Source organism: Panthera tigris, chromosome C2 (genome assembly GCF_018350195.1).
Source record: "Panthera tigris isolate Pti1 chromosome C2, P.tigris_Pti1_mat1.1, whole genome shotgun sequence".
Taxonomy (NCBI): domain Eukaryota; kingdom Metazoa; phylum Chordata; class Mammalia; order Carnivora; family Felidae; genus Panthera; species Panthera tigris.
The window spans coordinates 148662567-148690556 of NC_056668.1; the positions used below are offsets into that span (position 1 = coordinate 148662567).

At 47.4% G+C, this 27990-nt stretch overlaps 2 protein-coding genes across 12 annotated transcripts in view; one reads left to right on the forward strand and one right to left on the reverse strand.

Annotated features, from left to right (window-relative positions):
• ULK4 (unc-51 like kinase 4) overlaps nucleotides 1-15938 on the forward strand; it is a 571537-nt gene extending 555599 nt beyond the window's left edge. For 8 of the 9 annotated variants that reach the window (XM_042998368.1, XM_042998375.1, XM_042998372.1 and 5 more), the window contains 2 exons: nucleotides 13281-13366; nucleotides 15780-15938. In XM_042998368.1, the coding sequence (XP_042854302.1) occupies nucleotides 13281-13366; nucleotides 15780-15858 (165 nt within the window). In that variant the 3' untranslated portion in view covers nucleotides 15859-15938. Of the gene's footprint in view, nucleotides 1-13280; nucleotides 13367-15779 lie in introns of those variants that run through there. The other variant, XR_006222024.1, reaches the window with a different exon arrangement.
• A 4956-nt stretch (nucleotides 15939-20894) lies between these two features.
• CTNNB1 (catenin beta 1) overlaps nucleotides 20895-27990 on the reverse strand; it is a 41236-nt gene continuing 34140 nt past the window's right edge. Inside the window, exons 8-16 of one of the 3 annotated variants that reach the window (XM_042998414.1) lie at nucleotides 27576-27679; nucleotides 27159-27497; nucleotides 26735-26893; nucleotides 25150-25269; nucleotides 24410-24560; nucleotides 24203-24324; nucleotides 23216-23276; nucleotides 21965-22185; nucleotides 20895-21500 (exon numbers count right to left, since the gene is read on the reverse strand). In XM_042998414.1, the coding sequence (XP_042854348.1) occupies nucleotides 21977-22185; nucleotides 23216-23276; nucleotides 24203-24324; nucleotides 24410-24560; nucleotides 25150-25269; nucleotides 26735-26893; nucleotides 27159-27497; nucleotides 27576-27679 (1265 nt within the window). In that variant the 3' untranslated portion in view covers nucleotides 20895-21500; nucleotides 21965-21976. Of the gene's footprint in view, nucleotides 22186-23215; nucleotides 23277-24202; nucleotides 24325-24409; nucleotides 24561-25149; nucleotides 25270-26734; nucleotides 26894-27158; nucleotides 27498-27575; nucleotides 27680-27990 lie in introns of all 3 variants that reach the window. The other 2 variants (XM_042998413.1, XM_042998412.1) reach the window with 2 other exon arrangements.

Genomic DNA, 27990 nt, shown 5'->3' on the forward strand with positions numbered 1-27990 from the left:
ATTTTATATACTTGTACTCATGTTCCACATGTGTTTAGATTTTGTTTTTTACTCTACACTGCAAGCATTTTCCCGACTGTTCTTATTTATGATGGCTGAATCACAGCCCAGTGGCATAGTGGCTGACAGTGTCCTTACTTAGGGGAGTGAGGAACTGAGGAAAGAAGGAAGCTTTGTTGACCTGACATCGACATGACCCTGCTTTGTCTCCCCATTCGATAGGAGGGTCAGAGAAAGAGCTGGAAATTGATACTATTAAGCCACTTCTCCTATCTGCTGCTTTCCCACCTCAAAGCCCCACACCACAAATTAGGGATCCCAGTGTCAAATAGACACCGAAGTATGACCATATAGCGTTCCTAAGGATGAGCCGGAACTTTCTTGGGTCAAGGTCAAATTCCGACTACCCATACAACTCCTCACTTCCTGTGACCCAAGTTCTCACGCTTACCTAATCACATGATGGCTGCTACCTTGAGTATCTTCTCTTGTGAGGCAATGATTGCAGCCACATCCCATAGTTGGCACCCCCATACCCCTGCCTTGGAAGTCCTTTCCCTCATGTTTGCCCTTCTCAGCACTTGGATCAGGCCCTCTGGGGAGAATGGCACGGTCTGATCCTATATTTCACCAGAACTTTCTTTGGGCCACCCTCTAGTTTATCCTTATATGCACACAAGGTCCACAATCATCATTCTTTGCCAATTAAAACTGCTGTTTCCTAACATATTTAGGACCTGGCTGTTGTAACTAGTCGGTTGGATCAGGCCTAAAAGATTTCCCAAACCGGCTATATTATATTCAACATTTTAAACTTACTAGATTTAATGGCCAGAAACTGATATAATTACGGACAGTTTTAAGCAATAAGGGCATTTTTACTGCCCTGCAGAGAGATGAGAGAACTGGCTGGCCTGAAATGAAGGAGGCAGATATGGATAATTTTCTTCCAGAAAATAATCATGTCTTATGGGATGAAAAGGAAAAACATTCAAATCCTGAGCATATCACTTCCACGGCCCCTGGATTTAGCAGGTGCCCAGACGTACAGGCAGCAGTTTTGGGCAGGAGAGGAGAACGGAGGTGTCGGGCTAGACTGGGAAGCATACAAGACCCCAGGAGGAGGAAAGAAAGGTCAAGAGAAAAAAGAAAATCCTCCCACACTGGTGTGTTCTCACTAAAGTCAGCTTCCCCTTCCAAATGTGGAAATACCAGTTGAAAGAGTGAGCTTTGACCCTCGCTCTAGAGGCTGTGGCCGCAAACGCTGCAGGCCCAGCCATTCCTCCAGGGACCCCGGCTCCTGCAGGCTCGGGCTGACTCCCCCCACTCCGGAATGTCAGCCTTCTCATTACTCATGGGTAACGTCCGCTCCTACCCTCCCCACTCCGACACCGGCCCTGTCTCTGTGTTGAGTGCTTCTGCAGCCAGACCCTGACGGGGGAGAAGGCAGAGGACAGCATGGCGATTAGGGCAAGGGGGGCATTGGAGAGAGTCAGCCGGACCTGGTCTCCATCCCAGCTCCACTGCTGGCCAGTAGTGGGGGATCCCGCCGTCGCTTCATCTCTAACCAGAGGATCATAGAAGACCTTCCTCGTATGGTTATTGTGAAGAGACTAGGAAATACTAGTCCACAATGGCAACCCAGAAAACTCGTAACTCACTTCCCATCAGCAGCAAGGACAGACGTCCCACCCCGGATGCAAGGAGGGATGCGTAAAGCCTTCTGGTAGCCAGGCACTGAGAGAAATCGCCAAACGAGTGGCGGTCGCCACATCAGGAACCGTTTAGCGGACAGTACATGTGACCCGCAGAGTCCTTCGGTCTACACCTGGAACCCCAGTTCGGTCTACAAGAGAGAGTGTGTGGTTCCCTGCTCCCAGTGAAAGTGATGAGAGTCAACGACAACAATGGCGGGGAGCAGAGGGTGCTGTGTGATTTGCAAGGGGCCGCGTGCATAGCAGCACGGACCGGGCAAGCCTTTACACCAGATCACCAGCATTGTAGGTGGAGGCGCTCGAGGTGACACCACACTTCGCCAGTCCGTCACTTGCTTTCATTATCCAGTCAGCCAGCAGCTGTGCTGGGTGTTCAGCAGATGTGAGGATGCAGCAGTCTCTCGGAAAGAGCCGGGGTCTTGAACTTGGGTAGACGGGGTCCTATCTCCGTGCCAGTGCTTGCTGGCCAGGTGACCTGCGGCAAGTCACGGAAGCCCTGCCAGCCTCCATTTCCTCTTCTGGGAAGTGAGCATGCTAAGATTTATTTTTCGCAAGGCTGTCCAAAAGAAAGTCATGTGTTGAAAGCACTTAATTCTGTTCGTGAACGTAGTACCACAGACGTGTTCGTTTCCTTTCCTGACCCAAATTCCAGGGCCTTTGTACTCCTAGGCCTTTTAGCGCAAATAGTCTTATAGACCGAGGTGAACCCCATCAGTTCCTACCTGAAACCTAGGTTTTGTTAGCCTTGCCCGTGCACACCTGCTAATGCCCTGGGCACAGTCCCTCGCCGCCCCAGTTCTTACGTCCTCAACGTGGAAACTCGTGGGTGCTCTTGAATAAGAGCCATTTTCTTCTTCTTCTCGCCCGGACTTCTTCAACTTGAGGAATCAATATGTTCCAGCTGCCACCATTTCTCCGGGCCTCAGTGCCGCTCAACCGCAAATCAAAGCCAACTGGTGCTTCCGGAAGAGCATAGAAGAATGCCTCCATTGCGGTCAGTCTGCGTGTGCCCCGGGACCATCCAGGCTTAGTATAGCATCTCTGCCCCTCTCCAGAGAGCCTGAGTTCGTGGGAGTCTGGGCCAAATCTAGATGAGCAAGTCTTGGTGACTAGGGCTGCCTCATCGGTAAGTCCTGTCTCTTCCCCGAAGACGCCCCAGAGTAGGTTCTAGCTGGAACCCCTCACCCCTCCGTGACCAGCAGATCCGCTCACAGGAATCAGGGGTACCTCCGGATTTCCTTCCAGTCATCGCCCTGCTTATTAGTCCTGGTCAGAAGGGACCTCCCTTGCTTTCACTGAGGAACATAAAGTTTTTAAGTGGACTCCAGGGAAGGCATGGGGGCCACGAGGCTACGGAAAGCTGCGCGAGAATTACTCCATTTTACCCCAGATGCGCTCAGCATCATGGGAAGGCATAATGAGCACAGGGGCCCGGATGCAGCATGTCGTGTGTTAATACAGTCTTGCTGTAATGTGAATGTGGGAGGCCAGACCCTGGCGGCAGCTCAAGAAGTTTCTGGAGAGGCCCCCAACGAGCACTGCAACGCCAGATAGAGCCTGGGGGAGGAACTGCCAGACCCCATTACACCTTCCGGAAGTTCTTCCCCAGATTCCATCCTGGCGTCTGATAACAAGTGGAGAGAGCCTGTCTCCATATGCGTTTGGTAAAAACGGCTTTGAAGTAACCTAAAAACCTCAGCCGAGAGAAGACAAAGCATATGTTAAGAGAACTAAATAAAGGGGCTCCGTGTACGGGTTTGTTTTTGAAATTTCAACTCTTTGAAGTAGAGTTGTCATAGCTCCCTGCCTGTTTCAACTTGTGTTGGTGAGATCTGAAGGCCACAGAATTAAGACAGTCCTCCCCTGTGTGAAGTGTGTGTCTGTAATAACAAGCACCGGGGAGCACCTGGCCTGGCTCACTGTTGCCTGTTTCATCTCCAGGTTTTTTTCTAGTTTCTCAGTGTTGCCTGGGCCTGTCCGGAGGCCTCTCTGGTTAGAAAACTAAAGCTAACTTGGCTTCACTTCGCCACACGCATTCAGGATCACCGAAGACACAGGCGCATGTCATTGTACCCTCATAAACAACCCCCACGGTCTGCCCATGCCTGACTCGGCTGCAGCCACGTTAAGTCCCGATTCCCGAAACCGTTTCTAATAGAGAAGCTGGTCCTGGAGCGTTTTATGAGCTTCACGAGGACGATGCTGTGAGTCACGTTTATGAGCATGAATTCACGGTACACCACAGCGATCGAAAATCAAAGTTCTTATTCGCACATTTGTTATGACCTTGGATAAAGAATGCAGGCGCCAGGCCTGGCTTTGCCCCTCAGAGGCCACCGTGACCCTGGGCCAGCCGCTGTCCTCTCGTCACAGCCTCACCTGCAAACCGAGGGGGCTGGCCAAATTCAGTGTCCTGCCACTATGGGGGACAGTGGGACATTTTTTTGTCAGTTTGCCTTTGGGAAGCTGAATTCCAGAAAGGAGCCAACCCCAGTTCTGTCCTTTACGGTGTGTGTAAAGCCACTACCTTACAGTTCGTGAGCCTGCTGGGGAACGTGAAGGTTGATTCTGTAGGACGCACGTGTCTCCTTTCGGTGTTTTGGTTATTCCCAGTGATGCGTGAGTGCTGATTGACACACGCCGTGTTCAAGTGACCGTAGCCAGTTGAATAAGTCGTGTATTTGCCCGAAGTACATTATCAGTTTTTTATATATCCTCAATCAAACAGAAGTGGAGGGATAGTCCTCCCAGGTGGATCTTAATTCTAAGTTCAAACTTCCAACTTTTTTCTGGCCTTTTTCTTAAACACCCCCTGTTTTGAATGATCCTGTCTACCATGCGCACTGCACATACTTAGTATAATTCCTATTTTCATTTTGATTGACTTTAGCCGCACAGCTACCAGTCGGATGTCTCAGTGTGAGATAATGACAGGCACTCGTATTCAGCCGATGCATTTTTATTATAAAGAGGAGGAATGTGAGGCAGGCATGACTCTGTTCGCAGGAAAGGGACGTTCTGAAATAATGAAATCCACTCATAGACTCTTAGAGGTCCAGGAACCTCTGCTGTAGTACGTTATTAGAAAATAAAATTGAGTTTGTTTGTTTTGGCTTCTGGGAACTCACTGAGTGCTAGTAATGAAAATAGTGATTGCAGGAAGAAGTATTGTGTTTACACCCTTTGCCAGGCTCCTCTTACATGATTTATTAAAGAGTCCCTGCCCTTTCTTGACTTCTCTACTCACGGACATGAGAAGTTCTCCAACAGTTGCTGAACCAGAAACTCACTGCCGTAATGGACAAGTGTCACTTCTACGTCATTGAGATTTTTCGGTGTGCACGAAACGTTCTGTGTTTTGATAGCACAGAAGAGGATAGGTAGGATGGCTTTTGAGCAGACCCACAATTTGGTTCTCAACAAAGTTTTAAGTACCGAGAAAATAGAAGGTCCAAGGCCACATTGGTAGGCACAGGGGAATGTTTCTAAAATAAGGTTGGTTCCCATCTTAATTTATAACCTTCAGTGGCCTGGAGGAGCCCACACTCTGGGAGAAAGGAGTGATTCACTCCTAAGGATCATTTCAAAGCTACTGGAAGTCCTAATTTACCAGCTTGACTAATTATAGGAAATTGGTATCACAGGACAAAATAATTTAGCAAGGTAAATTAAAACTCGTATCTTTTCAAAAATCATCCAGACTTTACTGATCCGTCATTTTGAAAGCCCAGTCAGACCTATACACCAAATAACGCATGAATGCGTTCCCTGTTTTTTCATTTCCCTGTGGAAGGACATCTTCGTTCCTTTCGCTTTTCAGTGACTGTGAATAAAGCTGCTATAGACTTTTGCCGACAGGCTCGTGTGCGAACGTAAGTTTTCAGTGTACTTGGGTGAGTACCTAAGAGTGCAGTTGCTGGGCCATATGGTAAGACTGTGTTTAATTTTATAAGAAAGCGGCTCACTGTCCTCCGAAGTGCTGGAATTTTGCATTCCAACCAGCAACGAATGAGAGTTTCTGCTACTCTGCTTCCCGGCCAGCGTTTGCCATTGTTAGTTTTAGGAATTTTAGCCATTCTAATAGGTACGTAGCGGCATGGCATTGCACTTTTAGTTTGTATTTCTCTGATGAAAAATGGTATTGAGTATCTCTTCACATGCTCATTTGCCACCCATAATACTTTCTTTGGTCAAGTGTCTGTTCAGATTGTCTGCCCATTTAAAAAATTGCGTTGGTTGTTCTCCTGTTGAATTTTAAGAGTTCTTTATGTGTTCTAGATAAACGCCATTTATCAGATACGTGATTTGCATTTGTTTCTCCCAGTCTGTGCCGATCTTACTCTCTTATCGATGTTTTACGAAGAGCCAAGTTTTTAATATTGGTAAAATCCAATTTGTCGGTTTTTTTCTTTCAGGGGTTGTGCTTTCGTATTGTATCTAAAAATTCATCAACAAAGCTAAGGTCACATAGATTCTCTCTTACATTGTCTTCTAGAAGTTTTATAGTTTTAGATTTTACACATTCAGATCCACGATTCACTTTGAGTTATGTTTTATTTAAGGTGTAAGATACGTGTCCAGGTTCATGTTTGGGTTTTTTTTTGTTTTTTGTTTTTGTTTTTTTGCATATGGACATCCTTTGTCGTAGCACTGTTTGTTCAAAAGGCTGTCTTCCCCCCATTCAATTACCTTGTCACATTTGTCAAAATGTTGATAGTATTTGTGTGTGACTGTGTGTGGGCTAACAATTCTATTTGATTGATCTGTATATCTGCCAATACCGTACCGTCATGGTTACCGTAGCTATATAGTAAATCTTAAAACTGTATAGTGTGGTTCCTCCAACTTTATTCTTTTTTCAGAATTGTTTTAGCTATTCTAGTTCCTTTGCCCTCCCATACAAATTAGGATCCGCTGTTCTATATCTACGTAAAATCCTTCTGGGATTTTGATAGGAAATGCATTAAACCTAAATTTGGGGAGAATTAATATCTTTATCGAGTCTTCCAATTCATGAACATAGTATATCCATTTGTTTAGGTGTTTTTTCTTTCATCAGCATTGTGTAGTTTTTAGCATACAGATCCTGATATATTTTGTTGGATTAATACCTTTGGAATTTGTCAGAACTTGTTTTATAACTCAACATATGACATATCTTGAAAACTTCCCATGTACCCTTGAAAAGAATATATATTCTGAAGTTGTTAGATGAATTTTCTACATATGTCAATTAGGTCAGGTTTGCTAATCTTGTGTAAAACTTCTGTGTCCTTCTGATGTTTGTATGCATGTTACTGGGAGAGATTGAAAAGTAATCCCACCATAATTTTGGTGTCTAATTCTCCCTTTGGTTTCATCATTTTTTTAAAATTTATTTTTAGACTGTTATTAAGTACGTTTAGAATTTAGACTTGGTAGGGGCACTTGGGTGGCTCAGTCAGTTGGGCTTCCAACTTCAGCTCAGGTTATGATCTTATGATTTATGAGTTCAAGCCCAGTGTTGGGCTCTGTGCTAACAGCTCAGAGCCTGGAGCCTGCTTCGGATTCTGGTCTCCCTCTCTCTCAGCCCCTCTTCTGCTCACCTCTGTCCCTGTCTGTCTCAAAAGTAACATTAAAAAATTTAAAAAAAAATTTAGTCTTGGTATATATTACTGGTCAATTGATCTTTCTATAAATACATAACTCTTTACCTCTATAAATAAATAACTCTTTACCTCTAGTTACAATTATTGGCTTCCAGTCTACCTTGTCTGATAGTAGCTACCCCAGCTTTGTCTGGTTACTGTTTATGTGGCATCTGTTTTCATTCTTTAACCTTCATTTGGTCTGTGCCCTTGTATTTAAAAAGGTATGTTTGGGGGCACCTGGGTAGCTCAGTCAGTTAAACATCCGGCTCCTGATTTCAGCCCAGATTATGATCCCAGAGTTCATGGGATCAAGGCCTGTGTCAGGCTCTGCACTGACAGTGCTTGGGATTCTCTCTCTCCCTCTCTCTGTGCCCCTCCCCTGCTTGTGCACGCTCGCTCTCTCTCTCTCAAAGTAAATAAATAAACATTTAAAAGGGGGAAAAAAGAAAAGGTATGTTTCTTGTAAGCAGCATGTAGTTGTGTTGTATTTTATTTTGTTTATATCTAGTCTCAAAATCTTAGTCTTTTACTTGTAGTGCGTTTGTTAAATGCACACTTAAGGTAGGTATTGATAACATTTGGATTTACATCTACCACATTACCTTTGATTTCTGCTCCTTTTTTCTTCCCTCTTTGAGTTTTGGTTTGTCTTACTCTTCTTCTGGTTTCTTAACATGAAAGCTTGGATTATTCACTTAAACTTTTCTTCTTTTTTAATGTATTTAGTACTATAAATTTATCTTTAAGCACTGCTCTAGCAGAATTCCACAGATTTTGATATATTGTATAGTCAATTTTTAAGTTAAAATATTTTCTGATTTTCCCTGGGATGTCCTCTTTGATCTTTGGATGATTTAGGAGTAAGTTGTTTAATTTCCAAGGGATGTGAGATATCCCTGTTACCTTTATTGACTTATAGTTTATGGTTACAAATATAATATATATGGTTTCAGTTCTTTTATATTAGTTAAGATTTGTTTTATGGTCCAGAATATTATATACATTAGCAAGCATTCCTGATTTCTTGGGGAAAATATATATATTCTGTTATTGATGGGTTTAGTGCTCCACAAATGCCAATGAGATCTAGTTAGTTGATGATGTGGTTCAACTCTTTTATGTCCTTGCTGATTTTTACCTACTCATTCTATTACTATGAGAGTAGTTTTGAAACCTCCAACTACAGTTGCACATTTGTTTGTTTTTCCTTTCAGTTGTATCAGTTTTTGCTTTGTGTATTTTTTTAAGTTTATTTATTTTGAGCGAGGGAGAAAGCACATGTGCAAGTGTGAGTTGGGGGAGGGGCAGAGAGAGAGCAGAGAGAGAATGTCAAGCAGGCTCTGCATGCTGTCATCACAAAGCTCAATGTGGGGCTCAAACTCATGAACCATGAGCTCATGCTCTGAGCCGAAATTAAGAGTCAGATGCTTAACTGAATGAGCCACCTCAGTACCCCTGCTTTGTGTATGTTTATTTTCTATGGCTAAATGGGTACACGCTTGTTGTTCTATCTTTTTGATGACAAAACCTTTTTATCTTTGGTAATTTTTTTTCGTTCTGAAGTCTTCTTTGTCTGATATTAATATAGCTACTCTAGCTTTGTTTTGATTCATATTTGCATGATTTTCATGCTTTTACTTTTAACCAACCTATCTCTCTCTATTTGAGTTAAGATTCTTGTAAATAATATTGTGTTGGGTCATTTTTTTTTTTTTTTTTTTTTGGTCATTGTACAAAAATTCTTATTTGCTGCATTTGGATCATTTACATTTAATGTAATTCTTGATATGATAGGACACAGTCTACCTTTTTACTTGATTTATACTTATCCCTTCTGTTTTCATTTTCTTGTTTTTTTTTTCTTCCTAACTTCTTTTAAGCTATTGAACATTTTTTAGTAGTACAGTTTGTCTGTTGTATTTTTTACTAAGTTTTTTTAGTTGTTGCTTTTGGGACTATGAAAGACTTTACTTTTCATAATCTATTTATAATCAGTATTTTACCACTTCAATTATAATATAGAAACATTACCACATTATAGATTCCTCTACCCTTCCCCCTTTATGTTCCAATTTTCTTATATCTACATATGTTGAAAACCCTATCAGATAATATTGTATGTTTTGCTTTTCTGCCACCAAGTGTATTTTAAATAAAGGGAATAGTGTGTTTTACTTTTCTCAGATATTTACCATTTCTGTTGCTCTTCCTTTTTTTCCTAAGGTTCCAAGTTTCCTTCTGGTGTTATTTCCTTTCTCTCTGAAGAGTTCCATCCCCCCCCCCCCGCCAACACCACCACCCTTTTTTTAAGTTTATTTATTTATTTGTTTTTAAGTAATCTCTACCTCCCACGTGGGGCTCAAACTCATGACTCTGAGATCAAGAGTCACATGCTCTTCCTAATGAGCCAGCCATGCACCCCTGAAGAGTTTCCTTTAGTGATTCTTTTAAAGAAATTCTGCTTCTATTATTTTTCCTTCATTGGAGAATATCTTTGTTTCACCTTAATTCCTGAATGATATTCTTGCTAGACATAGAATTCTAGTTTGATACTTCTTTTCTTTTTTAGCACTTTAAAAATGTTGTGTCACTCTCTTCTGATCTCAGTGTGATGAGAAGTCCACCATAATTCAAATCAGTGTTCTCCTATAAGTAATGTATTATTTTCTGCCTGAGTTCACAGTTCTTTGTCTTCAACCAAGTTGACTGTGGATGTTTTTGGATGAGGATTCTTTGGGGTTATCTTGTTTGAGAGTCTTTCACTTTTTTGAATCTGTAGATTTAGATGTTTCATCACACTTGGAACAGTTTTAGCTACAATTTCTTCAAATAATTTTCATCCCTTCATGCTCTGCCCTCTTATTCCAGAACTCCAGTGCTACACACCTTTTGTTATTATCCCACAGATTCCTGAGACTCTGTCCATTTGTGTTTTCAAATGTTTTTCTGTCTCGTTGCTCAGATTGGACCATTTCTATTGATCTGTCTTCAAATTCACTGCTTCTTTCCATTATGCTAATGAATCCATTTGGCATGGCTTTTGAAAATTTTGGGTTCTATTTTTCTAGATTTTCATTTGCTTATTTTTTATATCTTCTAATTTTTTTACATCCTATTCCAATACTGCTTTACTTTAACACTTGTTTTAAGAGTGTTACATTCTACTTTAATATTTGTTTCAAGAGCATTAGTGATTACTTGTTTCAGCATTTTTATAACACTTTTAAGTCTTTGTCAGATAATTCCAATATCTGTGTCATCTTGTTACTTATTGTCTTTTGTTGTCTTTTCTCATGTGAGTTGAGATTTTCATGGTTATTTGTATGCTGAACAATTTTGGATTTTATCTTGGCTATTTTAAATATTATGAGACGCTGTATCTAGTTGGAACTCTATACAGAATGGTGATTAGGATCAGGTTGAAGGCTGGAATAGTAATTTCAATGCCAGGTTAGTTTCAAAGCATTTGCAATGCTCTTTGGACCTATCTTATGTGTCTGCCCTTTAGGAGTCAGTCTGGGATCTGGACAGCGGTTTATTAGCTCAGTTCCTTAAGTTTTTGGTATGCCATTTGGATCAGTTCCATGTATGCACAGGTTGAGGGTGAGCCTAGGAGTTTATAGACAATTTGATGGGATTTGTTTCTTGAGGTCTTCCTGATTCATTATCTCCCCAGTACTTTTCTGGTTCCTTGCATCTCCCATTCTCTGGCCATAACCTGCTCACTTCCACAACTGTCACGTTTAGGGGGAGAGGGGCCGCCTGGGGCTCCTGTCTCTGGCTGTTGTTGCTGCTTCCACTGCCACTGCAGAGTTTCCTGGGACCTGGGACAAGAGAACTGAGGGAAAGGAAAGGAAAAGAACCTGGAAGGTTTCATCTGCTCTCTGTGAGCGTCTGGGAGTTTCCTTTCCCACTTCTCAAGCCTGGCTTGCCCCAGAGCTCTCTCTTCTGCCCCACAGTGCTCACTTCCATGGTTTGGGTTTGCTGACTTCAATCCAGGCTGTACTGGAGGGAAAGAAGTGGTAAACTCACCACCAGCTGAGTGGTGTTTTGAGTCCAGTGCCTTTCCCCAATCTGCCTGCTGCTATTTACTTTTCAGTGTCCCAAATCACTGTGCTGTGCGTTTTATAGTTTGGGCTTTATAATTACATGTAGAGGGAGAGAAAGGGTGGCATGTGTTTTTCCCATCTTACCCAGCCAGAACTAGGACCTCCGATTGATATTATTGAAAACCCTTATTTTCTAATTAACTCAGCTTTATATACAGGACAACTGATGTTGTTAGTAAGAAAGAGTTCAATGAAGTGGCCCAATCACATAGTTTTCAGTTAATTCTTTTGGATTTGTTTATGGCTACATTTATGTCGGCTGCACATGATGCTATTTTGATCTTTTCCTTTGATCACCTAATTCTCACTGTAGTTTTCTATTTGCACCTTCTAACTCACCTCGTGAGCCTCGTGTGCAGAGGTAGTCTTGTAATTTCTTTGCAACTTGTGGGGCCTCTGCACACGGGCCCACAGTACAGATAAGGCAGCGATTCTGGATATAGTTCAACTGAGCTGTATGTGGCAACTTTGAGAAAAACCAGGTGGGAAGCCTCACTGAAGACCCCTTTAGTACAAGTTTATGCTTACTTCAGACAGAATTGAACTACAGCTGACATTTTCAAATAGCAGCCTTTGAACGCATCAAGGTGGGTGTAATTTCAGAACAAATTTACGTGCGGCTCTTTTAAGATGCAAACCTCTGCAGAAACCACACCTGATGCAACTGAGCTGGCTGCTGGTAGCTGGCATACCCAGCGGGTGGGAACGGATCTCCGTGGAGGTGCAAATTCATGCACACGTAATTTGGAGTCCGTGTTAAGGTCTAATTACCCCCGCGACCTTCCTGTCACCATGAGTGATTGATTAAGAAATGTTTGACCACTTCTTGCGAACTGGGGAGAGGATCATCCGGCCCTGGTCACTGTGATCAAGTGGAAAGACCAGGAGCACTTGAGCAGTGGGGGGCAGCGGAGGCCAGCCTGGTTCCAGCTTCACGGTGGGATTAGGATCAGGCTCCAGGTGTACCTCGCCCAGCCTCCATTACCTCGTCTATAAAGCATGCCGTGTGCTTGCGTTGCAAGGTGAATAAATAAAAAGAATAGATGAGAGAGTGGACGGGAGACGGGAGAGCCTTCTGAAAGGTAAAGCACCATGCAAGTGTTTATAAAATATTTTTAAACAACAGTAGGACACAAACGTTGAATTAAGAGGAGCAAGTCTGATACTAGGATCGAGGTTCATTCCTGAAGCCTCTTCTTGTGTTGAGGACATGCACTCTTCTGGAGGGCTTTCAGAGGAAGTCTCTGGAAGCCTAGGTTGTGTGTGATTCGGCTCCTAGGCACCAGAGAGTCAGAGATCCCCACATGTTTTTCCTGTTCTTCCCAGGACCATGGCAATGAGCAAGGGCCCATTCCTTAGGGTACTTGGGAAGGGGTGTGTACCCAGGTTTGGTTATTAGTCCTTCCCCCCGCAGGCCCCCCAGGTCTCCAGGCAACCAGAATTGTGATTCTTCTGTCCATATGAACAAGGTCGTGTTGGACTCAAGGTCCCAAGGAGTCCTGGCCCTGACAACTGGAAAAGTTCCTTCGTCATCACTTACTCTAACTGGGAAGTTCAGGCTTCCAGAACACAAACACTCCTGAGGGACCCAATGGAAGGCACCCTACCCCGACCCGGCATGTCTCCAGCCCCGACAGGCTCTGTCATGCTCACCCCTAGGTGCCACAACTGTCTGCCTCTAGTGCCCCGCTCAGCAGTGCCCTGGGGGGTGGGGACTCAGGGCCTGCTCCCTAATGCCACCAGTAGCCTGAGGCTCAGGGTGCCTATCCAGTGGGGCCTGAGTCAGGGATGGGCCGGCCAACCACTTTCTTCTCCCTCCCTCGAAGGTCACATCCAATGAGAAGCATCTGGAGAACCTCAAGGATGCAGGCAGCCTCCTGCGGGCTCTGGAGGGGCTGGCCGCCGCTGGCGGGTAAGTAGACCGAGGACCAGGGCCCATACCTTCCAGCCTGTCATTGCCAGTGTGGGAGGGGCTGCCGTGCCCCTGCACCCCCCCCGGGTATCCCCCACTGGCAGGTGGGGGGGGGTGGGGAAATCAGCAGGGGGAGGGAGGAAAGGAGAATGTCTTAGCCCTGCCGGGGGGAGGGAATATTCCCATCTATAGGGAAGAGAGCTGGGAAGGGACGCCCAGGGGGATGGGATGAACCTCGCGAGGAAGGCAGTCACCCCTTGTGCACAGGTGGCCTCCTCCACCTGTAAGAGTGGTAGAGTAAGGGCCACAGGGAGGGTTCATCCCACAATGACACCACACACACACACACACACACACACACACACACACCCTGAACTTGAGAGGTGGGGGCGGAGGAAGGGGCGTGCTTACGAGTTGTTCCTCTGATCTGAGCTGTTGATGCCTACTGACCAAAGAAGAACGACATGGGAATAAGAGAAAAACTGCCCCCAGGCATCCATCCTTCATCGGGCCTGTGTTACCCGCTCACTGCGCGTGACCGTGCCAGAGCCTGGCGTGGGGTCCGGCCCTCGTCCCCAGAGCTGAGGGAGGTGGCCTGAGGTTGCGGGGGGCCACAGTCCCCTGAGCTTCAGCCGCTCTCCCGGGCCTGGAGAGAGGGATCCACCTCCTAGGGGGCACCCGGCCTTCACTAGGCACGTGAGACGGGGGACGGGTGCCGGCGTCCCCCGGTGGTTGGTTTTCACAACCACAGGGTTCTCTGAATTCTGCTTCCTGGTGTTCCGGGCTCGGTGTTAATTTGAAGAAAAATGCACGGCTGGGGTGTTGCTGAGAGGCGGTCTGTGGACAAGGGACGCCGTCTCCTAGACTACCCGGGTCCTGCTCTCGGGTTTAAGCCAAAGAGGGAGGCTGTGCGTGGTTTCTGTGAGGTGAGGGGGAAGGACCGGCTAGCTCGGCCGGGGGTGGGGAGCCTCCTCGCCCTGCTGGGACCCTGTGGCGTGAGACGTGGACAGTGACTCCCCGGGCTGGGCCGCAGGCCTCCTGCAAGACTGCGGTGAGGAGCACGTGGCATGTGTCCCCAGGGACCTGGCCTCGTGTGTCAGGAAGCCACTCCGAACAGACGTGTGCCACGGAGGGCCCGGGAGAGCCACCGGGTGGACAGGAGTTGAGCGGAGAGCCCCCGAGAGCCCGTCCTCTCCAGTGCCTGCCTCTGCGGGACTCCTCATCCGGCAGGGGACTCCGTGCCTTTAGGCCAAGGCCAGCACGGCCTCAGAGCTGGGCCCAAATTTGGACCAAATGTGTCAAAACACGGCTCAGTGCACCACGAAGCGAGTCGCCTCTTCTGTACCCACCCCCGGCCACCGCCCAGCACTCCGGCAACTGAGATGTCTACACCAGGCAGACCTCGATCTTGGGTTAGGGAGGTTGCTGCCACGAAGGCGTCTTATTTGGGCTTCGTCCAGATGGCCAACCAGAAAAGGCCTTCTCATGTTGACCGAGAACGAGTGGATGGCCGTGTTCCCGGTCCTGACGTGGCTCTGTCAGAGGTCGGTGTCCCCTCCTTGCCAGTCCCCGGGTCCCCCCCTGGGCTGCTCTGGTGGGCAGGGTGGACGGCAGGACTCTGCCAGACTGGCCTTGACTCAGCCGGGATCAGGCTGAGTTCAAACGCATTCTTGCCATCCCTTGGGATGTTTGATGCGCGGAGCAGGAACGCGTGGCACCGTCCCCTGACCACAGCCCCGGCCGCGGCGACCCACCGCTCATGCAGCACGCCCGCCCCCGGTTACTTGGCAACAGCCCTATTTCTGTGTAGGCGAGGGTCTGCCACGAACTAGTTTTATCCTTCAGGGCGGTGCTACAGGTCATTCTTTTCCTCGCTAACCGTTGTTAAGGCGCAGGTTTAAATGTGTCTCATTCAACAGACTTGCCATTTTAAGCTCTGAACGGCACATCCACACGGATGAGGGTAAGAAACCCAAAGCCTCCCGGCTGATCGGCCAGGAAGTGGCGAAAAGGAGCAGGGAGAACCAGCGTCTGGAGCGGGTCTGGGACCTGGGCCCGGGCGCACGAGTCAGCTGCAGGCCGGCCGTGGGCAGGCCCGTTGCAGGATCCGGGCTAGGCAGGGTCGGGCTGCCGTCTGACTCGCCCCCACGGCTCCGTGTCCGCGCACGCGGCCTAAGGGGTTCGGATGGCGGGGCCGGGCGCTCGGGCCTGGCTTAGGGGTGTCGGCGCGGCCAGTTCCGAGCCCCTCTGGGACCGTGGGCTGAGGCCCCGGAGACGGACTTTCCTGTTTCTGCTCAAAATGATGCACGAGGGCAGTTTTACGAAGTAGCTGGTCCAGCAGATACTCAGGTACGAGAGAGGCCAGCCCCTTTGGAAGAGGGGCTAAGTGTTTCCACCTTGGTTTTTCCCACAGTTCGTCTGCTGACAGTGTGGTGGCTTCGTTGGCCCTGGAAATCCTCCAGCTGTTGGACACCAGGCGAGAAGGCACTTAGCACCAGCCCTCGGCTACACACGCTGGCCCCACCGCCACCCGTGGCTCTCTTTGGACCTAATAAAGTCAGCCGAACCCAGACCCTTGCGGCCGAGGTGTTCTCGTGGACTCTGGGCCCTCGGACACCCTCTCAGAACGGAGCGGTTCCTCCATTCTAGTGGGATGCGTCTGGGAACCCCGGGTTTGCTAGCTATTCGAGATTGTTCTTTCCCCTCTGTGCGGCCTGGACAGGCCTCCTCTACAGCCCACGCTCCTCAAGTAGATGAGAAGCCATGGTCCTCAGCCTCCGGCATCTGTGAGCATCTCTCTCCTCCAGAGAAGATTTAAAAGACAGGACTAGGCATGAAGGCTCTCCCAGCCACAGCTCCAGAGCAGGCCTTTTTGGAAGCTAGTTTTAGCCTCTTGTCATCCTCCCGCTTTTACAGAATCCTGGGGAGGACCGGGCAAGGCTCCGCCAACGGGCAGGCAGTGAAAGTTTGCGTAGAGGGTGCAAAAAACTCGAGGAACCCTGGCCTCTTTGAAGGTCTGCCCGTCTGGATGTCATGACAGGGGGGATGATTCTATTTTGATTCCAACTCCTACTGATTACCTGCCTCCCCGCCCCGCCCCCCGCGTTATCCTTGGAACCTTTCCAGCTTCCTATGTTCCCACACAGAGGCCCTTAAACCTCCTAGGTGAGAATCCAGCCCGTGAAAATGTTTGGTGGACAGTGCAGAAAGCTGCTGGGGCTGTGGTACTGAGGAAGGCTTCCTCTTGGATCTGGACCGGAAGGTCGGGGCGGGTCCTGGGCAGCCCGAAGCAGGTGAGCAAGTCGAGGCCCTCCCTTGGCCTCTCTGGGGCCTGCTTCCCCAGCTGCAAAATGAAAGGGCGAGTCTAGACGAGACCAATAGCTGCTCCCCACCGCCCCCCCCCCCAGCTTCCATGTCTGTGCTTCTTAGAGGGGATTCGCTTCACTACTAGACACTGTCCCGAGCCCAGACGGGAGGGAGTCTGTCCCAGACGGCAACCAGCACGCAGGCCGAATGGGCGGGACAAGCACAAATGGTAGCCACGTGGGCACACAGGCGGCCCCATCTACCGCATCACGGGAAGCTGGCCACGCGGTCGCCAACGGCCGCGCTTTGCCACAGTGATCTGGGTGGTTGGCCAAGCTTCCACTTGGCTTGGTAGTGAAAACGACAGCTTGGGACCCAACTTCCATCAAAAGCGTATGTCTGTTACCTTGTTGAATCGCCACCACCACCTACAAAGGTGGCCGCCTCGGCTTCATCTCGTAACTGAGAGAAAACAGGCTCGGAGGAGCCGGTCCACTTGTCCGCGGCCCCAGGGTCTGGTTTAATTCAGGACCCTGACTGCACAGCCTCCGTGCCCCCCACTGGGGTAACCCAGAGCTAGAGCTGTGAGTACTTGGGGTGCAAGAGCACCCCAGGAGCAGGCGGTCGCCCTCCATCTCTCCCAGCCTACTTACTGCCCGTGGGGAGGCGGCCCCAGGCGATGTGCCCAACTTCAGGCTGTGTGCCCACGTGGCCCTGGCCCGGCTCGTTTTGCCTGTGCTCCTGGGTGGGGGAGCAGCCCGTGGTGCAGCCAGAGGCCCGGCCTTGTCTCCAGCGGCCTGGCCTGCCGGGTCCAGGGAACAGGCGCAGGTCTCCCTATTTTGCCAGGAAATAAATCTGTTCTGTCCCTTGGTTCGGTTCTCGGGGGAACGGCCCTGGAGTTGTGTGCCTGGAGTCTTCCCAGAAGGTTAATTCGGGGCACCGGAAGATTCTTCTTTACCCTTTCTAGTTGAGCAGGGAGGAGTCTTTGCTGTTTAAGGTAAAACAAAGTTGTAACGTTCCAGAATGGTTTGTGGAGCGTCGTTGGCCCGGAGCCTCTCAGCATTGCGTTTTTCAGGAGAGCGGGGCTCCCGCTCTGCCGAGGGCACTCGGCCCGGGGTGCCGGGGCACTAGAGCGAGCCCACGCCGGGCTTCACACCGATGGGAGGCCGCCACCCTGGAATCGGGGGGATCCTATCATCCTCATCAAGGTGCCAACTGGAAAGCAGCGGCCCTGGTCCCACCGAGCTCGGGCGTAGGGGACGCGAACAGGCTCGGCTGGGCGGGCAGGAGGCCTCGTCCCTCCCTGCCCTCCCCGTGCGAGGCCCCCACGCTCACATTCGGCTCGGCAGGCTGGCTCCAGTTCTAAGGGAAGAGAAGGCCCCTGGCTGCGGGCCCATCAGAGCTCTCGGGGTTCCTGCAACGGCAAGGGGCCCGGACGCGGGCACCTACTGGTCCTCCTTCCCGCTGCCTTCCTGCTTCTGCTTTCGAAGTGGCTACAACCGCCACTTGAGCCCCCTCAGGGGCAGGTGGTGTCACCGCAGTTGCAGAGGTGAACGGCCGGCCAGCGAGCAACAAATTAGGGAGGGGAGGGGGACCAGGTTGCACGGGGAAGGGGCTGACTTTCCCTCCGTTACCGGCAGGGCCGGGGCTTCGAGACCCTGCCTTAACTTTCGGCCTGAGAGTAGGTGCCGGGGGCCGTCCCTCTGCGAAGGGCGTGCTCTGGCCACTGGGGTCCAGAGAGGAACAGTCCTCGGGGGTTCTCGAGGACGCAGCAATAGAATCTCCTCGCACCGGTCTGCACACTCGCCTCATCTCCTAGCTCGTGTTTCCCACGTTACCGTGAGGCTTTTCGGGTCGCCTCATGAGGTTCTCGGGTCAATTCTGTGACGCCGCTCAGAAACCGGGGGCTCTGGGGTGAGAGAGGAACTGGGCCTCTCCGGTCTCAGCACAAAGCAGGATTCCTCTTCTCCCTCCCCTGCCGACAGCAAAGTACGGTGGCAAGATCCATGTACGTATATATGTGTGTGTGTATATGTGTGTGCAGGGGCTGAGGCAGGAGCTTCGGGAAGGAGTGGCGGGGAAGAGGGCCGGGGACCAAAGTTTAGGAGGCCCCAAAAGTCTCAGGCTTCCGGGGGGCTGAGGAGGGGGAAGTGCAGGGACAAGCAGCAAGAAGCCACGGCCCAGGAGGAGGACCGGGGCGGTGTGGAGTCCCGACGAGGCCTGGAAGGAGGACTGGTCCCTTAAATGCCACTTCGGGCCCCTGGCTGCACAGGTGGTGCTGGGGGCGGGAGGGAGGGGCGAGGACTCCCCGCGGCCAGGCCACCGATGGAGGAGGAAGAGGAGGAAAAGCCAGACATGGCTTCTCAGCCCCGCCCCACACCTTCGTAATGCCCTCCAGGCGAGGGAAGGCAGTTCAATTCCCACCCGTGGGGACAACGGCCAGCTACAGGGCGCGATCCACTTTATAAACCAAACAGCACAGTTCAGACCTTCCGTTTTTATTGCAGAAATCAAAACAAAAATTGAAGAGCATATTTGTAAGACCTTTCACTGTCAAGAACTCAGATAACCAGATGAGAACCTAGGACATCTCCGACGTGGAAGAGCTTCCTTCTTCAGCTTAGTGGCGGTCACCGCAATGGGACCACGTGTCTGAGGCATCCCTGTCCCCCAGGTAACCGCTATTCTGATTTTTGCAGTAATCCAATCACTTCCTTGCTCTTGTTTTTACCATCCATCCACGCGTGACTTCCTCGGAACAGTCTGCCCTTTCGTTCCGCCAACGAAGCCGCGCAGCATCTGTGACTTGCTTCTCGCGATCGTGCTGGCAACGCACACCTACTGCCGTGAGGCTGCAGCGAGGCCGTTCTCGTGTGTGAACAAGCGACCACGGGACACACGGCTGCCTGCCACGCAGCGCTCTGCCAAGCCACGATGGCGCGGGGCGAAAGAAACCTCATCAATACCGATCCTACTCGTCTCTAAAATCTTGGCATTTTGTCGGTCATGCATCTCCCACCCCCGTATTTTCGATTCTTCCGAATGGCTATCAGTCCCTCCTTTTCACACGGACCTCCGGCGCTACCTCTGAAGTACGGTTCGTGGTCTACATATCACACTTGTCCCGTATTCTGTCTGCCTCTGTGCCAGCTCGTGATCCCTGTCTCCACCCTTACACTTAGGCCGTGACCGCGGACACAGCGAGTCTTCCCTCTCACTCTTCACCTGTGTCTTGGCTGTTTTTGGCCCTTTGTACTTCTAAATACATTGCAGAACCACGTGGCTGAATCAGATTAACTTCACATTTTTTAAGCACAACTTCAAAACCGTAATGATGTCAAAGCTCTGAAAATGTTTTCTGATTTTAAGAATTTCTGTAAGTGAAACCCCCTGCTGTGGTACCTTATGTTAAGCTGCTAGCAATACTGGCCCGATTCTGTCACGAACCGGAAGGAACCTGAAACCAACCACCTCACCAGGTATGGGATTTCCTCTCCAATCCCAATCGCGTTTTAGACCACAGTGGCTTTCACAGAACTTCAACAAAGAGGAAGTGAAATGTTTATCTACCAGCCATGATCTTAAATAAAAACGCGCGGTAACTCAGAAACAGCTCTCCCTGAGCACAAAACACTTTCACTCTTTTTAAAGACCAAAACACAAGTCTTTACAGGTCTACAGGCTCCGCCCTGAAGGATGAACTAAGCTCGTCAGACCTACCGCCAGGATGACAGGATTCCCTGGCAGACAGCTGAAAGAAGGCTCATTCTGGTCTCTCCGATTATGTTTAGATAAACATCAACACTTAAACCACCTTCATTTTTCAGTTCAAAGTGGAGTTGAAGGAATTCCCCTCTCCCCATGAGTCACAATTCCGTGAAGGTGCTTGAAATCCAAATCCAGGTAGTTAATTCATTATTACCTTCATGGGAAGGAACCATTTGATGGTAATTGGAGTGGGGGAAGCCTAGCTTATCTGGCGTTCAGTTTTGTTGTGTGTAGCCCAGACTACATCACATGCCTCTGAACGGAGGTTTCTGGTGCAGTTTAACCCAGGACCAAAGCAACCTGGCACATGATCCCATCTGGAGGTAAGGCGCTCTATTTCACTAAAACTTAAAATTATTTCACCATGTGTGTTTTCCTCAGGATGAAGCTGAATAAGCTACTAAATATCCTCACAAACCCTTCAATGACGAGGAAAAAAAGGCTGACACAGTCGAATGAATTAAAAGTTTAATTCTGAACCATTTTTATAACCGCATTTTCTCTTGAAGCATTGTATCACAGCAGGTTACAACAACTTTGGGATAAAAGGCAAATGGTAAACTGTCCAAAACAAGGTTCCAAATAACACCTCTTACTGATTTACCCTACCCATACATATCCCAAATAAAGTTTTTGATCAAAAACATGAAATAGATCCACCTGCTTATTTTAAGCATATTAAAAAGGAAACTAATTGGACCATTTCTATTTGTCTATTTTATACAAAAAGGCTACACAATGTTACACTTTATTCAGATTACAATTAGAGTGATTATGAATTAGTGTTCTACACCATTACTCAATTCTTAAAAATTAGAAATTGCTGTAGCAGTATTCACTATAACTTAACACTACGAGAGACTTAAAAAACTAACAGTTACTGCAAAAAAAAATTAAAGAGCTACTTCAAAGCAAGCAAAGTCAGTACCATTACAGATATTTAAAAAAAAAAAAATTTAACAAGCAAGGCTAGAGTTTGATAAATTCCATATCTTGTGATCCATTCTTGTGCATTCTTCACTTCTTGAGTCACTCCCAAAATCCATTTGTATTGTTACTCCTCGACCAAAAAGGACCAGAACAAAAAGTTTACTTCAATTGTTCCCATAGGAAACTCAGCTTGGTTAGTGTGTCAGGCACTTTCTGAGATACCAGCCCACCCCTCGAGCCCTCTCAGCAACTCTACAGGCCAATCACAATGCAAGTTCAGACAATACAGCTGTATAAAGAGAGAAAGGCTGCTATTAATGTTTAAAACAGCAAATGTTACTCATTTGAGTATTAAGTTGCAAAGCTGTGGCAAAAAACATTAAAGTTAATAACTTCCACACATGACCACTTAACAACCAGAAATCTGAGAACATTCAAATGTTCCAAGACATCTCCTTTCAAAGTACGTATCTGTTTCTGTGGCAGATTTACAAATAGGCCTAAACCACTCCCACCCTACCAACCAAGTCTCTCTGAAGTTCTGTAGGCAGAGTAAAAGTATTTTACCCAAACTGGCTTTTTTTAACTTCTTACCTAAAGGATGATTTACAGGTCAGTATCAAACCAGGCCAGCTGATTGCTGTCGCCTGGAGGCAGCCCATCCATGAGGTCCTGGGCGTGCCCCAGATCTGGCAGCCCATCAACTGGATAGTCAGCACCAGGGTGGTGGCCACCCATCTCATGCTCCATCATGGGGTCCATACCCAAGGCATCCTGGCCATATCCACCAGAGTGAAAGGAACGGTAGCTGGGATCTACAGGAGGCGGGGTGGGGGGTGGCAACAAAAGGGGCAAGGGACACAGAGAAAGAGGAGACAGACATTAACGTTAACACTGAAGCCTGGGCCTTCGATGTCCACGAGCTGGTCAGAAAGCAGGCCTTTCTAGCCTCTTCAGCTTCTCCAACCAAGTAATTACTCAGTGCCAGGCCACCCACGGGGCTATAAAGTCTGTTTCCACCAGAGGCAGGCCAGCAAGTTCTAACCACACCATCAGCTTACCACGGAACATTCCGTGTTTGCCTAGGCGGAGACATAAAACCCCTGAGGGGGACAGCCAGCAGTCTACTACTGCGCATGTGACCGCCCAGTATCAAGAAGTCACAGGCAAGAGATGAAAGCAAAAGCCAGGAGGTCTGGCGGATGTAATCTACCTGGTGAAAAGTCCAGTGAAACAGAAGTACTGTGAAAACTCAAGCTGTTGTTTCCAGTGAAACTTTTACATTAAGGGTTGACAGTACCGATCTGTCAACAGAAGATGCCTACGAGCTTTAGTGGTCTAATAATTGGGAAAAGCCAGATGAGATAATAAATACAAGGTGAAGAGCTGTATTTACTCGCGGTGTCTGCCACACTCCACCTCCATTACCCAGATCTGAATGAGTTTTTTGGAAAACCCCCATACTAGAATGATGTAGACCCACCCCAGATCTGAACCTGGGGCCAAAGTTCCCTCTACTCTCGCTTCCTGGGTGGGCTGTATGGATGTATAGATTCTCTGACAAAAAAAGCACGTACAAAGGCAACCTGTGATATGTGTCACTAGTACTGGGCGTCTGCAGTACAGGCTATTTGTTAATGTCGTCTGCTCGTTGTGGGGCTCAAAATTCCCCAGGCTCCGAGAAAGATACCGCTGCCGACTCTGGAATTTCAGAAGTGCCTTTAACTGCTGCCACTACTTTCCTGCCAACGCTGGTTTCCCAGATGAGCAAACCAGCTTTTCTGATAAAGCTTAACTTGAACCTTAACTTGACCTGGAGTCAATCGGGAAATAAGAGACACATACCATCCTGACGATATCCAAGGGGCTCTCCCTGGGCACCAATATCAAGTCCAAGATCAGCAGTCTAGATAAACAGGTACAAGGCAAGGAAGCAAAATGAAAATTCTGAACTTAGGTATACTAATATTTTGAGAACACACTTATTTTCACATTATAGAAGGAACGAAGAACGCACAGAAATACTTGAAACTCTACCCTCAAAGATTAACTACCGACACCTAAAGCAGCATGTTTTGTCATTGCACACAGCATTAAAAACAGTCACTAATTTATTCTTTCAAGCAAATATAACCGTAAACACAATCGTCAAAGTGTCTGCCCCCAACAGGAGTTGCTGACAAACAGAATATTCTACATGAAAGAAGATTTTTAGCTTGAACAGCTGGAAGGAGACTATGAGAGGAACAGGCTTGGGGAAGTTCAGAGCTCAAGTTGGAACACGTTAAGACTGCCCATTAAAAGCCCAACTGACAAATTACTCACTGTTTGGCAATCTGCTTTTTTCTTCTCTTTTCTTTTTTTTTTGTAACCTAACAATCTATAGGCTCTCTTTCCATTCTTATAATCCACTGTACAACTATGTAACATCACCGAATGAACTTCCAGGGTGGTTCTAATGTTTTAAGAACACCTCTGTAATGAGGCCGAATGCTGAAGACAAATTCACAGAAAGAGAATCAATAAATTAACCTCCAACTACAGTATTTAAGAGGGTTCCTCTTTCCTTAAAAGGAAAAAATTCCCTTTTGAAAAAGATACTTTAGCCGATAACTTTTTCATCCGTCTCCCTCACGAATTCTAACGTTAATAAGCAGTGACTGGTTTGTTCTGAACAGGCCGTTTCAAGCTGTGGTTCTTCCTCACAGCAGCTGCTAAGGCAGCGGAGAGAACGAATATTCAAGCCAAGGACACAGTCAAGGCAAATAAACGTGTACAAGTATTTGGAGGGGAAGCCACACGCTACCGAAGAAACGCGTCCACACGGCCTACCTCATTCCAAGCCATTGGCTCCGTTCTGAAGAGAGAACTGGTCAGCTCCACCGAAAGCCGCTTCTTGTAGTCCTGGGGCTTGTCCTCAGACATTCGGAACAAAACAGCAGCTGCGTATGTTGCTGGGAGAGGAAAAAAGGCCCCTGAGGAAAAGCTGAGGCTTTCTGGTGTGCACCGGCCAAAGGTTCTGGTTCCGTTTCGACTTACCCACACCTTCGTTTCTGGAGTGAAGGAGCTCTGTCAGAGGAGCCGTGGCTCCCTCCGCTTCAATGGCTTCCGCAGCCTCCTTGTCCTGAGCAAGTTCACAGAGGACCCCTGCGGCTACTCTTTGGATATTTTCAATGGGAGAATAAAGCAGCTGGGGAGAAAAGCACAAACAAATCCGAATTAAATCTAAAGAAAAAACACGGCAGGCACCCCACCGGGGCGCAAGTATTCCCAATTCAGAGAGAAGATGGCCTTTGCGCTACTGGTGTTAAATCCTATTCTCTAACTTCCTGTCCTCAGGCAGCTGGTTGATGCTCCGGAGCACTGGTTTTCTAGAGCAATTTCAGCCTCAAACTCTCTTCTCCAAACTCCTGGATTGGGCGATCCAGGAGGTAGCTGGACGCCTGTGCTCTGGCAACCGTGACCGGCTCTCCTCCCTCCAAACCTCAGCAGCCCTGAAGTGGAGTATGAAGTCTCTCTCTTCTTCAGGCTCTAGTCCCAGTGTTTCCCCTACTACCCAAGAAAAACAAAGGGACTTTTAATAAAATAAAATGCACTCAACCGAAAGGACACGACACACTGAGATTCCAATTGTCATGCTCTGGCAAGGGGCACGAACAGAGCGTTGTCATTTTGTAACTGGAGACAGTAGAGGAAAAACTGCCCCTAACTTGGTCCCTAATTTTCCGAAATTTTATGGACACATAAAATCTAGACTGCCTCACATAAAACCAACATACCTGCACAAACAATGGAATGGTATTTAGTCCTCTGATTACGATTCGGTTGTGAACATCCCGAGCTAGGATATGAAGGGCTCCGGTACAACCTTCAACAATTTCTTCCATACGGACTCCCTCCTACCAAAAGAAATATGGTTAACAAATAGGGCATTCTCATCTCTAAAGTTTATAAACTTCAAAGGCTTTCTGTTCTGAGTCACAATTCCTAAGCTGATTATTCACAGTATACACCCAAAGTTCCCCAGAATTTGCAATTAGTCTAGGAATGAAGGAGGATTCCAAGAAGCTGAACGTCACTGGGGGGGAGGGGGTTCCTGATGGCACTAATTCCAAGTTGTACCCCTCCCCGCAAACACATACAACACACAGGAATTACAGCTTCGATGGACTCCGACCGTCAAGACACCAACTTTAGGTAAAGGGAACACATAAAGATACACAAAGATGGGAAAGTAATGTGCAGACTGACAAATGCTTTTCTTCCACATGCTCCCTCTATTTTTGTATATCTATGTGTATTTCATGAAAACCTAGCAAAGTTTTATCACCAACTGCTAAAATTCTATTGAGCTGTCAAGTGGAAAATCCACTCCTCACCACCTCTAAGACTATCTGACTGGTAGTCTTACAGAAGAAGGAAGTTAGCCTTTGCAAAATGTTAAGTACTGTTTCCCTGTTTCTGAGTTTTAAAAAAGGTTAGAATTCGGCTTTTATAAACAACTTGATTTTTATAAAAACACAAGATACTCCTTTCTTCCTAGAGAAAAGATGTAAAATAAAAGGTACCTTTTGCATTCTTTTAAGCCACCTCATGGAGACAGGCCAATACCAAAAGTAATGAATGGAGAAAGCCGAAGCCCAGTAATGAGTGCATACACATAATAACTACCAATAAGAGATTCCCAAAATCTGTGCTGGTAGGCTCTTGTTTTCTAAAGTGACCTAATTAAATAAGAGAAAGCTCTTTGAAGGCTTGAATCTTAAATTCTGAGGAATAAATTCTACAGTGTCTTCAGATACTTGTAACAAAGCTAGTTTTTAAAGACTGCAAACCTGACATGGAAAGCTTTAGGTTGAGCTTATGGGTAAATGCTACTACTACTTCTTGAAATTTCTTAGTATTCTTAGGTCTGTGAAAACAGTTTAAACCATCCCTGGAAGAGACAGTAAAAGGTATGTTAAATGTTTACAGGCAAAACGCATGTTATAATGGGGAATAAGAGGCTCTGAAATCAGATGGACTTGGATTCAAACTATGGTTCTGCTACTTCCTAAGAAGGTGACCCTTTGTATGCATTAAACGAAAACACTGCAAGAAGCGCCTGACCCCACAGCAGTACACCACACCCTGCTCTCTTTGGAAGACTGCCGATGCAAGGAGAGGTCAAAGGCAACAGCACTAGGGGCCACATTATTCCTGATCTTCTCTGCAGCCAGGGACAGGTCACAGTTTTTTTAAATCATTAGCAAACAGCCCCTCAGGCTAGAAGATCAAGGGAACCAATGACCAAAGAAGTTCAGGATCCCATGAATTTATGCATTCCTTTTAAATAGCCGGGTGTCACTACTAAGATTTACCTACCACAAACTGCTGCTGCGTTCCGCCCATAGATGTGCGGCGCTGGGTATCTTGATGGGCACGAACCAGCAACTGAACTAGTCGCGGAATGGCACCCTGTTCACGGAGAGGTGCGTGATTTGCTGGACAAAGGGCAAGATTTCGAATCAATCCAACGGTGGCCTGTAGATAAGAAGAATAAAGAGCGGGCATGTAACTCAATAAAATCATTTTCTTAGCCTAAAATTCCCACCACACTAAATCTATCGGTATCACCTGGAAGTAGCACAGACTTCACAAACACTTCGGAAGCCCACTCCGGCCACACTTCCTATTTACTAAGGAACAGGATTCGTACTTGTTAACCCCTTATGCCTAGACAACCATCCAATAGCTAGAGGTGGTTCATGTCCAATTCTGCAACCTACTATTGTGACAGACAGTTTACCTTTATCAGAGGCCAATGGGATGGTGGGTGCAGGAGTTTAACCACAACCGGTAGTCCATAGTGAAGACGAACAGCATTCTGGGCCATCTCTGCTTCCTGGTGTCGACTGGTCAGATGACGAAGAGCACAGATGGCAGGCTCGGTGATGTCCTCCCTGTCACCAGCACGAAGGACAGTACGCACAAGTGCCTCTATACCACCCACTTGGCAGACCATCATCTTATTCTTATAATTATTGCAAGTGAGATTAGAAAGAATTCCAGCTGCACAGGTGACCACATTTATATCATCTGAGCCCAGAAGCTGAACAAGGGTCCCAAGAAGACCTTCCATCCCTTCCTATGGACATAAAAACAAATGCTCAGTACATATTCATCTTAATTCTATCACCAAGGCACTGGCATATTCAAAATTTACCTGTTTAGTCGCAGCATCTGATAGATTCCTAAGAGTCCAAAGACAGTTCTGAACGAGACGTTGACTTGGATCTGTCAGGTGAAGCCCTAAAGCTTGCATGCCACCTAGAATATGAAAAAAGATCTAAGGCAATGGCCATTAGCTGGCAATTCCTATCAGCACTAAGTGTCTTTTCTAGTCTTAGAGGGTGTGCCTCTTCACTGCCAAAACTTACCCCTCTAAGTCCTTTATTTTCATTTGCTAGGATGGTGCTCAGTTTCCCCTTCTTTTCCCATTCACCTCAACTAGTGTAACTTCTGTCAAATACCCAATGTGGAAAAAGCCTTCTCTGTCTCCACTCTCCTCCTTACGTAATTTTACTTTCGTCCATTCAATCATCTCAAAAATATCCACCTAAATAAAATCAGACCATTGT